The sequence below is a fragment of the Athene cunicularia genome (assembly GCF_003259725.1).
Source record: "Athene cunicularia isolate RWA chromosome 8 unlocalized genomic scaffold, athCun1 chr8_part1, whole genome shotgun sequence".
Classification (NCBI taxonomy): Eukaryota; Metazoa; Chordata; class Aves; order Strigiformes; family Strigidae; genus Athene; species Athene cunicularia.
This window is the reverse complement of record NW_020799109.1, coordinates 18,658,599-18,673,806: the sequence shown is the minus strand read 5'-3', so window position 1 is coordinate 18,673,806 and position 15,208 is coordinate 18,658,599. Positions and strand designations below refer to the sequence as shown.

The window sequence follows — 15,208 nt, the reverse complement described above, 5'->3', positions numbered from 1 at the left end:
GTGCAAGTTTCCTGCTTTAGTCATGCTAAACTCAGTCCAAAATAAATGGCCAAATGTGCTAAGGTGGATCCCAGACAGTCTAGAGTATTCTAGAGCGTAGCTTGGCTCTTCCTACAGGGATCCTACAGGAACTGCCTAACAACTTCATTTCAGAGGTCATTGCTAGACTCCCCAAGCAATGGCATTTTCTTTATCAGATTAAAACTTCTGCTAGGTGAAAATTTTTAGATGAGGAAGTTAATTTCAACATTTAAAGGATATCAAAGACAAAAAAACTATGTGTTAAGTAAGCCTCTAGGATAAATGAAATGTTACATAGTGATGTATTAATAAGCAAAGGAAGCAATTTTGCAAACAAACTTTGAAATGCTTTCACTGCACGTTATTTGTAAGCATGATCAAGATATTTCCTGCTTTCTTAAGTCACGGTACCTAATACACTGGATTGTTTTTAAACAGCAATCTCAGTTTGCTTGACTTTGCTTAACTAATCTAATTTGTTAAATTAGACTGGTTAGAATCTTGAGTACTGCCTTAAACATCACTTTTGGGGGTGAGGGGAAGCAAAAGCCAAGACAAATCATAATGATATGTAATGGTGATTCCAATCCGCTAAACCCTAAATTTATGTCAGACCCCCACCCCAAACACTTCATACTAACTTTACTGTTTGTAGTTTAGGTGAACTACAAGGGGGGAAAAGTATTTCTGTCCATGTTAGTGGTGTAGCAAAACTTCCTTGAAATAGTTTTCCATATTTTTTTAATTATTTTTAAAATGTATTCACTTCCTTCTTACATCCATGACTCTTCAACAACCCATTAGAATGTGTTGAACAACTTGATTTCAACAAAATGTAAATAATTTGCTGGGATTTTTTGAATTTTGACACAAAATTCAATCTCAGGGAAAGGAGCAATAAAGAGGAGGGCATAATAACAGTTTGTATTTGAGAATATAATTGTCTATTGTATCCATTTCAAAGTTAGTTATATCTTAAGATAAAGCAGAACATCTTTAGGAAATCTGAGAAGACTCAAAGTTGTTCTGGAAGAGTTTTAATATTTTAAAATTATAATAATTAAAAAAAAAAACAACCTGTGCGAAAGCAATAAATGAAGATTTAACTTCCTAAATTTCTCTACTAAGGATATCTCTGTTGCAGATCTCTTCCGTGTCTGCCTCACAGTGAAAGGAAAAGATAGTTCACTGTGATTTTTCTTTTCTTTCTTTCCCTTTAACATATTCCTTGCATATCTTATGAGGTCTACAGAATGTATTCTAAATCAGTTTTTAAATCTCCAGAGGTAGATTATGGTACTGGAGAATCCAAAATGGCTTCGGTAAGAGATGTGGGGGTGGCCATCTCTGAAGCTTGTCATATGGATTTTGGGGAAGAGAATCCCATACAGTCCTTCCCAGCTGTTATCTTTCGAACAGTGAGTCCATGATATTAGGGCCTCTTTCTCAGGAGAGACAACAGTGATCAGGTAATGGGAGCAAGAAGAGTACATGGGAGTTCCTGAATTCAGCATCTGTTTGGTCTGGTCACTTTGGGCTTCTTGAATCATCGGTAATTTCCAAGAATGTTACCATTGCTCATGGCTGCTATTTACAAGTTAGTAATCCTAATTATGGCTGCATTTATATCTATGACTTTAGAAAAAAACTTTAAATGTTAACTGAAGTGAAACAGGAAATTCACTGACACTGAAATAAAAGCCACAACTCTGAGCTTTGTCCTAATACAGTTACAACAATAACACATTTCTAATGTAACATACCTTTTCAAATTTATATTTAAATTTGTTAGAGAATGTGTCACTGTTTCTAAACAAAGTTGTCATATTAATGCAATATGTGTTGTTGACTTATTTTACACATTTTACTTGTAATCTTGAGAGTTACACAAGTTGTCAGGAAGCTCGCAAAAGACTATCCTCTGTCTTTTGCACGTAATCCATGTATTTTGGTAAAAACTGTCTCATGCTTGAGGAAAATGAAGAATGTCTTAAAGTTGGTTTGGTTTTGCATTAAACTTTTTTTATTGCAGGATATATTAAACCATACTTAAGCACTTTTTAAATCTCAGAGTTTTAAAAGATCAGTAAGCAATGCTTTTCATTAAAATGCTTTGATACAGTTCTGTCACAATGCATGCCTAGCAGTCCCTTTCATATAAGGAAGCTGATTCTGTTGGGGAGCGTTAGAAACACCATTTGCATTGTAGCTGTACAGCCATTAAGAATTGTTTCAGATGATGGATTGCTAATATTAGTTTCTGCAACTATTCATTTAGCTCATGATGTCTCCATTTGTGCAGTGTTCATGTTGCAATGGTTTCAGTATGAATGTGACTCACTGTGGAAGTACAGCCATATATTTAAAAATGGGCTTCAGAGAGCTTAATATATCTAAGGAGTTGCTTGTGCTTGTGGAAGCAAAAAAGTATCATGAAAAGACCTGCAGCCTTAATACTGTTCATTCTTTTTGTGTGCATGTGCAGAAATGCTTTGGCATTGTAGGTACCCACTGGAAATAGTATTTGTCTGGACTGGTATTTGTCTTCCAAATGGCAATGTATTTTCCATTAATTCTGTCTGAGATACTGCAACTACTTCATTTTCTGAGATAACAATTTTTCCAAAATAAGTTACTAGGAGCTTTTTTAAAGAAGTGATAGCGTACTAGTGTATGCCTTAAACTGGAGTGATCTTGTCACAATGGGAGAGGGTCAGCTGTAAATAGCACTCAGCTGTTGAGTATGATAAGGGATCCCATTAGCTGCTGTGGACCATTAGTCTCAGGAATTTTTAAGAACTCCAATTAAATTGCTTTTATTCATGTCAAATGTGATTATAATTTAATAGATCATAACATATTTTTAATTGGCCTGTCATGAGGTTTTTTATTTGTAAATCACTCTTTTCATGTTGCCAAGTTGACAATGTTTTTTCTGAAGTACAGGACAGGTATTTGAAAATGCTTATGGCTTGTTTCTCTTCAGATAAACATGGTTAGATCATAATTTCAGCAATATTCTATTTTTCTTTAGAATCATGTTTGATTTTTAAGCAGGAAATCTTTCTAAGACTTCCTAATGTTACTGAGGTGGAAACAAAGAGGGAACTCTGATTTTTAGATTCTTCTTGCTGTAAGTAAAAGCACTGAGAATTTAGTATCTTTATTCTTTAAATAAAAAATTAACATACCGCCCTCTGCCCAAATCAATTTCATTCAGCCAAGGCAGTTATCATATTTTTATCATATTTTTATCTCATTTGTGTATTGCTTGCTTATCCTACTGTGAGTAGATTGACTATTTATTGGCAAGCTTTGCTAAAACTTTGCTACTTCTGAATTGAGTAAATTCCAAGAATTAGTTACTGAAGCCTCTTAAAGGAAGCAGAAACTAACGTTTTAGTTTGACTTCTTTTCACCACTGAATTTCTAGCTTTAAAAAAACCCTCACAGGTTACAACATAAAAATGTCTCCCAAAGCTTAAGTAGAACTCTTTCATGAAGTCCCACTTCAAAATTTGATGTATGTTCACTGATGAAAAAATAAAAGGGGCTTAGAAATCTAACTTGTTTGCAACTGACTAGCAGCCTTCAAACTATTCTAGGATTTAACATGGAAGTACTTTTGAATTGCACTAAAACTTCTAAATTTCTCTTTACTGTCTCTCCTTCATGCCTGGCTTGATGAGGCAGTCAGCATCAGGTAAGAAGAAAGTTTATTCTGAGGTTCATGGATCTGATTGTTAGCCTTTTTTCAGCTCTTCTGAATTTGTGAAAGTACACTGTTACCTGTTCAGAGTGAGTACAATTAAAGCCTTTTCAGATGTTGACCAATAGGACATAGAGTTTGTCTTTAAAATGATTAATTCTTTAAGCACAAGAAGGTACATAAATGCAAAAATTATTATTAAGATTCTGTGCTTGATTCAGCTGGCTTTTGAAGGGGTAACGATGACATACATTTAGGTCACATAATTTTAATAACACTTTGAAATGTCCTAAAGACCCCATGGATGTGCTGTAGTGAAAACTGGGGTAAAGCTACAGTCATCTAGACAATACAACCTGGATTTGAGAATTGAAAGAAAAACATCTGAGTTTACCAGACCTGTTTTTCTTACGGATATGATCAGATTTGAGATTCTTGCCAAAATGAAGTAGTATGAAATAGCCAAGGTTCATTTGAATAGCACTTGTTGGGGTAACAGAGGTCTAGGTCCCTTCACATGGAAGAGGGCCAGACCCAGAACTGAAAGACTTTAACCAATATTGGCTCTTCTCAAAAGAGAACAGAAGTGGCAGACCCTGGAGTGTAAGCCCATACTGCACTCAACATGGCTGCAAGAAAAAGGGCTGTTATTTTTCCTTCAAGTGGAATGATAAGGATAGAGCAGAAGTAGGGTTGGGGGGGAGGGAATATTTGGGTTGGGTCCATGGCCTCCCTCTGGCCCCAAGTTGGGTTTCCCATTATCTTAATATGCTTGGCTACATGAATGACAAGATCTTGGCATTAATAATGCTTTACTTCCTACTTTAAGCTCTTTTTGCATGTTCAAATAAAACACTGACAGCAAGAATCTCAAGAAATCTCTTAAAAGTGAAGGATGAGCTTCAGTGTGAATAAGGTAATTCATCAATTGCAAAATCTAAGCCATATCTACATGATGGCAAACTCAGAATTGGTAGCTACAAAGTAGGAAAGATTTTCAAGTTGTCACTGAGAGTCCTCTGACATCATTGGCTTAAGTGTGCCACAGCAGCCAAAACAGATGAGACAATGTTGGGCATAATAGGAAGTATATTAACACAAAGAGTTTTATATTGCCACTACAAAACCTTGGTGTGGGGCTGGTCTCTACAGCTCAGGATGGATGTAGGGAACTTAAAGAAGGTTTGTAGGGAAGTTAAAGGGCAACTAAAATGATCAGTGGTCTTGAGCACTACCTGTTTGTGAGAAGCTAAAAAGGCTTGGGACTCATCTGTCTTAGAGAGAAGACTGAGGGAGGCGTTAGGATCTAAGTTTTGCAGTCATGACTGCAGAACTATTTTCATCACTAATTCTTGCATGACTAGAATTTGGGGTCAATTCCTGAAACAAGTAGGAGATTAGTTTAAAACAAACAAATGAATTTCTGGAACTTCCTGCTACAGGAAGCTCTGGAGATAGACAGCAAATAAAAAAAATCATCAGTCATGAACAACTGGTCTATAAATGGATGCTGAACCAGCTAGGAAGAGATGCATTCTTGTATCTGCTACAACAGCTTCTGGACAAGTGAGCAGGGGCTTATGAAGGGAATGGACTGCAAAAATTGGTCATATTCACATGCTTTCCCTTAAAAACAAAACAACATGGAAGTCCTATTGTCACTGTTGGAGACAGAATATTAGGTGAATGGACCATTGCCCTGAGCCAGTAAGACACTTCTTATGTTGCTATCCTGAAAAAAGATACTGCTTTTTCTATTAGAAGTGCAGTGCCTCACTTGCTAGACTATGAAGTTACGTGAGAGTACAAAACTCTTCATTTTAAGAAACCTCTATTTTAGAGCCTGAAGCTGGCATTAGCCACTAGTATCTAAGGGCACTGGAGCACATGCTGTCTACAAGTTGTTCGAAATGCTTTGAGAAGCCTTACAAAGCCTTTCTGCTGCAACACAAATTGCAGATAAGTAGGTTCCTTCAGAAATGCTCCTAAACAAATATTAGCTTGAGGTATCTTCAACTCTAAAACCACACAGAACTGAAAATAGTGTACAACTGTTCCCAACCTCTTCTGTTCAGTACTTCTTGAAGATTAGTTACTTTCATCAATGTTCATGCTTAAAAATCAATTAAGATGCAACTCACATTCTACCATTAGTTGAAAAACAACCTGTTTTAACTATTCTCAAGATTAAGTGACAGACTCCTAATTGTAAAATAAAGGTAACATTCTGTTGAAGACTAAGTTTTGTGATAAATTAATGTACTGACATTTAATGTAAAGGCATTTGGATTCAAATGACAGCATTTTTAAGAAATGCAGTAACTTTAGCAGGTACTTTAATTTCTCAAACTCAAAATGGCTGCCATAAGAACAGTAATACGTCTCTCACTGAACTGTAATCCTTACTGATTGGAAGGGACCATGGAAGGCCTCCAGTCCAACTGCATGCTCAAAACAGGATCAGCACTGAATTCAAAGCAGGTTGCTTAGGGCTTTGACAGCTGGGTGTTGAAATCCACTGAGGATGGAGAATCCACATTTTCTGAGCAATTCTGATTCTGTTCTGTTCTAATCCTTAACTAGCCTTGTAACAATTATCTTCCCTTCATATTCAAACACAGCCTTGTGTTGTGTGCTGTGATCAGTGTCTCCTCCCACCATGCATTTCAGTAAAGAACCAGTTCTCTTATTGTAAGGCATAAGCTCTCCATCCCACAATGTACTGGCTGTGCCCTCGCCAATACAGCCTAGTATGCTGTTAGTCTTCATCACTGCTCAGGGACACTCCTGCTTTATGTTTAGCCTCCTGCGTGTTGGGACTGCCATGTCTTTAGCAGTGCTGCTACCCAGCCTGTCGATCCCTGTAATACGAGCAATTCTATGCTACAGTGTTTGTGCTTCTGGCTGAGATGGCCATTTTTCTAGTACACAGAGAAGTTACAGAACTATGTGATCATCAACAGACTTGTCGCATATGTTCTCTACAGTACATTCATGTTTCTTTCTAGCAGCCTGGTTCCTCTTGGATGTGAGGGCTACTTGAGACAAAGGACAGGCAAGTGTAAGGCTGCAGATCAAAAGAAGTGTTTCTGGAAGATCACAGATTGTGCATCCTTTCATTACAGTAACAAAAGATTAACACCATGGTGTTTTCCCAGACTCACTTTAGGAATTGGCAAAAGCTGTGTCTATTCATTGTTTTTTTCACCAACAGCATTTTCCACGGACTCTCATTTGGTGATTGGAAAGGCTACTGCCTAAAACCGTGAAGCCATGATTTTGTCATGTTACCCAAATACACTCATCTAAAGGTATCGTGTTAAAGTCTTCAGGAAAACAGTTGAGGTCATTGGCTTGCCTTTCTGAATGTTCAAAACAACTAACATCGAGCATCAGCTTTATAAGGTTAGGTGAACCAATGGCTTAGCTGTGCAGACCTAAAAGCATATAATTTCTTTAATATGAAATTTGTAGTCAGTTGTACAGTGAAGCTTTTTTTTCCTGTGGTGAGGGTGGAGAGAAATTGTTGGGTTTCATTTTGTTTTTCTCTGTTTTATTTTCTTAGTGACTAAAATTGATAGCTGTTTTGGAAACTTCATGTGGCAGCTAATCTGATCATATTGCAGGATATTTTTAGGGGTAGTATTTCTAAATAACACAAGAATCTCTGTATTGGGCTTTCTGAATCTAGTTATATGATAGTAAAAATTATTTATTACAGATACATGTCCAGTATCTAATATTTGGTATAAACTGGTTTTGCTTACATCATGAATTGTGGTGTGTAAGTGTGGAACTTGGTTTTGCTTGCCTCATGAAACGACTGCAGCCTATGCATATGTGAAGATAATGCAAAAAAATAATATTAGTATGTGTAGTTACAACCAAGGTAAAGATCTACAGCATATACCCATATTCCTAACAGGGATGTTTTGAATTACGTTAAAAGCTGGAACTTTTACATGCTGTTAACATCCTACTTGATGGCTTCTAGCATAACCCCTGTGATCTTTTTTTCAACCCCTTTTTTATTCTTATCTTTTGCGCAAGCCCATGGTAAGTACAGAGATTCCTTCTTCCCCAAATGGACAGGTAAAATCTATTGGTGTCAAGAGCAAGGACCTACATTGACTTTTTATTTATCAGAGTGAATATTGCTTCTGATTTCTGAAAAGTCAAATAGATTTGTGTAAAGAAGCTCTTCAGGCTTTTTCTTCTTTCTATTTTCCAGGTCTCCGTTATTGTGAAAAGTCGCTTACAAAATAGCACTTGGTACATCTTCTTTTTTAAGCTTCCAGAGTGACATTAGGAAGTCTCTGTAATGCATTTTTAATGTTTTTCTGCATCCTTAGGATTTTTTATCATAATACCCTTAGACTGTCAAACTGACCCTGAAGTAGTTGCTACTAAAAGCTAGCAAACATGAAATTCTAAAAAAAAAAAAAAAATAACCTCAGGAATGTCTTCTATGAGTTGCAGTTATTTTCACTAAATTAACACGGGTCTTGCCAGGCTTCAGAGTTTTAGGTTTTATTTTTGAATAGCTTGAATGCATGGTTGTAATAGTTTTATCACTCCACAGTGCATTCTGAATTAAAATGTTATTGTATTGTATCTGTCCATGGTCTGACATGGTCTGACATCATTTTTTTGTTTGACAAATTTTGACATCAAAAATGACATAATTTTGTCTTGTTTGATGTTCGCTTAAAATTGAAACTACAATCTATTTATGTTGTACAAAGAGGAGTTTCTCTCACAGTTCTTGATCTGAAATTTCATTGGGTCTGAACTAGATAATTAAAAGGCACTCAATCTTGCAGTGTAGACAGAACTAAACATATTCTCTGGGGTTTCTTTTGTGTCTGTGTGAAACTGGCAATATTCACTTGGGACCCTGCTCTTTGAGACTGGGGGAGGGCTCTTCTCAAATGAGAAGTTAGGTGATAAGGGAGAGATTGGAGCTGTAAAAGTAAGATGTGAAGGCCAAAAGTGCTGTCAAAACAAATAGGCCACTCTAGAAAACTAACTATAAACCATCCTTATGGGGATATTACAGATGCAATAAACAGCCTGGAGGAATCTGTCATTAGTGGTTCTAGGTACCTCAATTATTTAAGCCTTGAAACTGAAATACTCCAGGCGTGGAAGGAAAATTTTGGAAAATTTCAAGTACTATTTAAGATATTCTTTCAAGGTCTCTGCTTGGGTGGCCATAATTGAGAAGTCACTTTGTGTTGATTCTAGCTGAGTTTCAAAGTGATCATGAAATGTGCTACTTCTACACCTATTCAAATTTAATCCAGTGAAGTTCAATGAGACATTTATTGGAAATGTGTTTGGTTTACTGCTGTACTCTTCAGCTCTGATTAACTGTTAACTTCTGCTTTTTCTAACAGATCAAATGTCTGAAAGGCCAGAGAGACTTCTCAGACCAACCCACTTTTGATGGGATTCACATTGTCAACCATTTCACAGGAGATGATGAATCATTTCATTCTTCTGATGAAGATTTTATAACTAACTCCATACAGGAGAGTGGGGTGAACTTTCATCTACACAGGAGGACTGGGCAGATGGTTTTGGACCACACAGTTGTAGACAGCAGTGACAGTGATACTGAGGAAAGTGCCCTTCAGACTGGGAATTCAAACAAGATGGTTTCCAAGCAGAGAAGAATGGAATCTTACTCTACTACTGTGTGATTATCACTGTGACTGGCATTGAAGACTTTCATATTTCTTTAAGGGTCAAATTGTCAGATAACTGAAACTATCCAGCAATTGGCTTAGACAACTATTGGATCTGGTCTGGCCTGTGATAGATATATACATGTACTGTCTATCTGCCTTCTCTCTTTGCCAAATCTTGCTAGTGACATACCATTGCCATAAAACAGGGTGGGAAGAAGTTGATGGATGACAGTTCTGACAGTATTACTGAATGTTCCTTGGTTTAGAAACTGCAAATATGTCATTTCTTTAATGCATAAGAACCATTTTTGCTGTTCACAAACACAGGAATTATTTTCCTCAAAAGAAATTGCTCTTGTGCAATATTTTATGCTCTGAACAAATGTGTATGTTTTACATTATTATCCATGTGTGATCAAGATGGACCTTAGTAAACCATCTGATCATGACACATATATATACATAATTATCTTATGCGTCTCGATTACTTTTGTTTTTACTGAAATTATTGGATGCCCACAGAAGGCTTGAAAGAAGAGCCTTTATCTGTACTACATATATGCAAATAATGGTCACTAATGTCATAAAGGTGTTTTTCACCATTTTCACTTAAAATCTACGTGCATCTGCTTTTGATGTTGCTAAATAATACCTGGTCTAAATAGATTAATTACGATAATGTTTATTTTGTACATATTTATATATCTACACCAAGCTGAAAATGTACATTACACCATTTTATATGAGGAATGTAAATGTTGCGATATTACTGTCTCTGGTATTCTAACAGGAAAATGAATTCTGTATATACACACTAGAAATGAATTACTAAATAAAGGCAAAACACTAACTTTGCATTAAGTTTCAGCCTAGCTACACTAACAGGTTCATGTCAGAAATGCTTGTTCAAAACACTATTGACTGAAATCTTTTACCTTCATATATACGTAATGAAAATAAATTTTTCATGATTTAACAAGGTTGCAGCATTTACTGTTTAGTCACTTCTAAGCTACAGTTCCTGGTTACTGCATAGTTGCTTGCTGGTTCTAGATTAGAGTGGCAGTTCAAATAAGGTGAAAAACTATTCATGTCTTAGCGTTAGTTCTAATCAAGGCATAGTCAGTGCAGTAAAAATATCTAAGTTCAGTCTTCTTAGAGTTTTATATTGCAGAGCTGTCTAAGCAGTAAGCTATTGGTCCTGTCACCAAGTAGCTAACTAAAGCTACTAACCAAAGCAGTAAGATCTGAGCTAAGCATTCTTTTTCACATTTTCCTGAAAATTGAGAATCCAGTACAACGACCCTTGTCATCTCTTGAACAGAACAAGATATTCTACTATTGTCATGTGAACACTTACTTGCGCTCTCAGACACATTCTGGTCAACAATATTCTTAACAGCAGCTATTATTCCCATTTTACATAAATAAGCCTTAAGACTTCTTTTCTAGCAATGTTTGTAACTGTTCTATTAATAAAAAAAAAAAAAAAAGCCATGCATGAGTTGGTACTGAGAGTCAGCATGTATGTTAACCATCTTGCTACTCATGAGAAACAGTGTAGTTATTTAAAACTGCAGAAGGGTGGAAACATACTGCTGAAAGCATCTGCTAGTCCTGTTAGGCATTTCCTTTGCTTTTATTTTGAATGTGTCCTCAGAAAGACACAGCACAACTGAGGAGAAAACAGATGTTCAGAGAATGATAGGGAAGGCTGCATGGAAGGAGTGCATTCGGGGTGTCTCAACAGTATTATCTGCCCAGGTGCAATCTAATTTAAATCTTATAGTAGGTGGGTGACAAATTTCAAGTTACATATTTCTGCAGCTCCTAACTTGCTTCAGTATTTCCCAGGATAGCTGTTGGATGTTGCCATCTCTGAAGTGGATTAGCTGACTGATTCTGATCCCTGTTGGAAATTCCGTGTATGCAAAAACAAATCATGAGCACTTTCGTTTGCTAACAACAGTTGCCTTTTTCCCTTCCAATAAGCATCTGGTACCTTATGTTTGCACCTGGACAATTGTTGCCTGAGAGAATAGGTGACAAATGTCTTGTTGCCTGTCATCAGTACCAGCTGCAAGTCTCCCTTAGAGGTAATGTTCTGTAGCAGGAGCAAAATTCAGTTGGAGAGCCATAAAAATCCTGTCTGTTTGAACAGTGAAGTGTTATGATTTTGCAATAACTGCCTTACTGTTCAAGTGATAGCAAATGCGATTAGTTGGCAAGGGTTATTTCCTGAACTTTTGTGGTTTAAAAGTGTACTAATAGAATAAATACTGACACTGAATAACAGCATAAATAAAAATATCAAGGGAAAAGCAAAAGCCCTTACCCAGCTAAACTGTATCATTTCTAGTGATTAAGATGAATCACTGGACATGCTGTAGTTTCAGAAGACTTAGTTATGCACAGAATATCCTGGAAGACAACCCAAGAGAGGCTCTTCAGAATCATCCTGCTTTTTCTGCAACTATTCTGCCAAAAAATGACACAAATATCTTTGCCTATGTGTATTATAATTTGAATATACACCAGAACAATATCAAGTCATCATCAGCACAGATAATGTATTTATTAACGTGTCAATAAATAAGGCATACTAATTATGCTACACACCATGACCTTCTAACAAACATTGCTGTTCGCTTAGATTTGCTCTTATGTGCAGGCTGTAAGAGCTCAATGGGAATGCTAAAAGCATAAGGGAAAAAAAGCACGTAAACATGAAAACTTACGTTTCTTGAGTATACAAGTGCTGCAGCTGACAAGACAGGTGAAATAGAGAAGGGGGATGCCCTGCTATATACAGAGTTTCCATGTAAATTATGTTTTATGTCTGGTAGTCAAAATGGTTCTAGTTTCCCAGTCTGATAATCAAATGTCTTCACTAGCTACAGATGCCTCAATATTTACATTTTCTTATTTCTCTAGGGTAAGGGAGTGAATGTTTTAGGTCCCAACAGCATTTACGATTAAGACCTCTTTACTTAAGACATTTCATTTCACGCATTACAAGTTTGTAACATTTATGAAAAATTGGGAACATGACTATTGGGAGAAAGTACATCTGTGAAGTTAAGAAGCGTGTATTTATTACGTTCCCAGCTCAACATTGTTCATGTTGGTCATGGTTTTTGACAAAATGCAGGCCTCATCTATGTACACACTGACCAAGTATTTTCCACTAAATCAAATTTTCAATTGTATGCACAATTTCCCATATGATTTTAACTAAAATAAATTGCTATGAAAGTATTCACACAGGTATTTGCATAAATTTACCAAAACCACTTTGTAAATCTCAAACTATTGAACTTAATCAGTACTTGGCCCTTTCATGGAACTGCAACACGGAAGGAATTGTGTGTGCTCTGGGGTTTTTAACGTAATCACTGCTCTATATCAGAGAGTATGCTAGTGACTTAGTGAAACGATGCTCATACAACATTTATATTTTAAAATAGAATGACCTAAAGATATGTTAGCATAAAATACCTCCATTTTAGACTGGATGTGCTGCTAACTCCCTTAACTGTAGAGGCTCCAAATAATGTTTGGGGGAAGGTAAAGGATAATGCAAATCCCCTGGGAAAGCCATTAGGCTAGTCCTAGCGACTAAAATTAAAAAATCAATCTATAAAATAGAGGTTAGTACAATCTAAGTGGAAACTACAGTGTTATGTTTAATTGTGCACCAGCTACTGACTGTGTATTGAGAGGGAAGAGGAAAACTATCAGCTAATGGATTTCTGGATTTAATGAAGTTCATTTTTGTTCTGTGAAATACTTTCATCATACTGCACAATATATTTTTTTGTATTTCTCTGAGGGTTTTAGTTAGATGGTTGGTTGGTTGGTGGGTTTTTTTACAAACTAGATTAAGACGCAAGAAAAATCAGTGAAATACATTTATGAGTAGCCCATAGAACCAGAGATTTTGAATGATGGAATCAAAAGCATACGGCAAATTGACTTTCGATATAACTTCTATATAGCATGAAGTTTCAGCTTCAGAGTGGAGAAAACATGCCAACATATGCATGCCTACATATACATGAGCACTGACTAAGGTACAACTGCTAGATCCAACATACAACAGCTTAATACCCTCCTTTAATTAACACCTCATTTCACAGTTATGTAAACAAAAGCAATGTGGCATATGCTTAGAATTGTATACTGTTGCATAAGTGACTGAAATTTCTAGCGTTCTGCTATGAGAACTATAACTCTTGAGACCATTTTTCATAGTCTACATTCTGTAACATTCTGCTGATTCAACTTTCTTCTACTCATAATGGAGGTAAATTCTGGATCCATTCCTTCCTAAAACTGGTATCCCTCTTTCCATCCCAGCCTTCAACACCACAGCCTACTGTCACTTCCCCTCTCCAGTAGGTGCTCACAGTGATCATTATTTCTCTAATCTGCTCTGAGAGCAGCAGAACTTACTTTGGTTTCCCCAGCAATCAAAAAAATTACTATCAAAGTCACCGATTAATGTCTCATATATTTACAGCACATGTTTATGCCACAAGGACAAACATTAAGAAGTTAGTGACAAGATGCTGGGGGAAAAATAATAATCAGGATATATTAAAAATAATTAAACATTTACCAAAAAGTAATAAAAAAACAGATTTAAGACATAAATCATGTCTTAAAAGACATATTTCCCAACAGAATGCAGTGCTACAAGTTCTAGTTGCTTCTCATATTGAAAGTGTTCTGGGTAACTGTGATCTTGGGTTTTATCACCTTAAACTGTGTAAATTCCCCACAGAACCACCCTATTCTGCTTTCTCCCAATCCTGACTTCCACACACAAGAAATTGTTTGTCCTCCCCTACATACCAAGCAGCTAACCTGTCAAATCCTGTTCTTCAAATCCTTCTGTTATGAAGTGTCTCATCACTTCTGAACATGAAGATCTCATCTGCATCCCATCACCTTTGGTGCATAATGTCTTCTTAGATCGAATCGGTGACATCGGGCAGCTGCTGTGAACAGTGAAGTAAATTACATTGAGTAGCTCTTCAGTTTTAAGCATGACTATGATGTAATCCCACCCTAGTTTAAACCCCTCCTTTAATTTATTTTTTCCCCTCTTTTGTTACTATGGGGTAATGATCCTGTACCTACCACTGTATTCAACTCTTATCTTACCAAGTTTTTATGTTTAACTTTGAATACCACACTCCCTTTGTGTGTGAGCAGCTCTGTTAAAACCCATCCCCAGCCCCCATCACCTATCCTTCAGATGAATTACATCCCTCCACCGACGCGGGACCATTGGCTTTTGACTTTTTCACACTGGGATACAGATTGGCATTGTCACACAGCCCTTACAGCGTCACACGATGACCACTGCATACACAAGGCCATCTTAAGGGTTACTAAACTGCAGCACACAGGTCACAGCACAAGCCAAGAATAAGAGCTTAGTCCCTTCACCTCTGTTCAGCGTGCCGTTACTGCAAATAGCGAACTCCTCTCGGGGGTGGAAAGAGCCCTGTGACAATGGCTGTCAGAGGCCAAGGAGTGGCCTTCAGGCCCTACCTACAGATTGCAGCAGCTGCAGCACTTTTCTTTCGGTCTCCTGTTCCGTGGTGATAGCAAACCGGCGATATTTCTGGGTTGCAAGATAAAAACGACGTGAGGGTCGAGCTGCAGATAAAAACGCTGGATGTCCGGGAGATGAAAGAGGCTCCCGCGGTACAGCAAGAGCCGGGGCCGGCAGAGCCGCGGGAGCAGCACGGCCCGACAGCTCCCGCCCGAGGCT

General features: G+C 37.1%; 2 protein-coding genes across 13 annotated transcripts in view; both read left to right on the top strand.

The window, feature by feature from the left end:
• EVI5 (ecotropic viral integration site 5) overlaps positions 1–10,404 on the top strand; it is an 84,231-nt gene extending 73,827 nt beyond the window's left edge. For 8 of the 12 annotated variants that reach the window (XM_026853774.1, XM_026853775.1, XM_026853773.1 and 5 more), the window contains one exon: positions 9,130–10,404. In XM_026853774.1, the coding sequence (XP_026709575.1) occupies positions 9,130–9,435 (306 nt within the window). In that variant the 3' untranslated portion in view covers positions 9,436–10,404. Of the gene's footprint in view, positions 1–3,714; positions 3,725–4,559; positions 4,647–6,944; positions 6,971–7,961; positions 8,003–9,129 lie in introns of those variants that run through there. The other 4 variants (XM_026853780.1, XM_026853777.1, XM_026853778.1 and 1 more) reach the window with 4 other exon arrangements.
• A 3,319-nt stretch (positions 10,405–13,723) lies between these two features.
• GFI1 (growth factor independent 1 transcriptional repressor) overlaps positions 13,724–15,208 on the top strand; it is a 12,226-nt gene continuing 10,741 nt past the window's right edge. The window contains exon 1 of the mRNA XM_026853929.1: positions 13,724–13,729. Coding sequence (XP_026709730.1) covers positions 13,724–13,729 — 6 coding nt within the window. The remainder of the gene's footprint in view (positions 13,730–15,208) is intronic.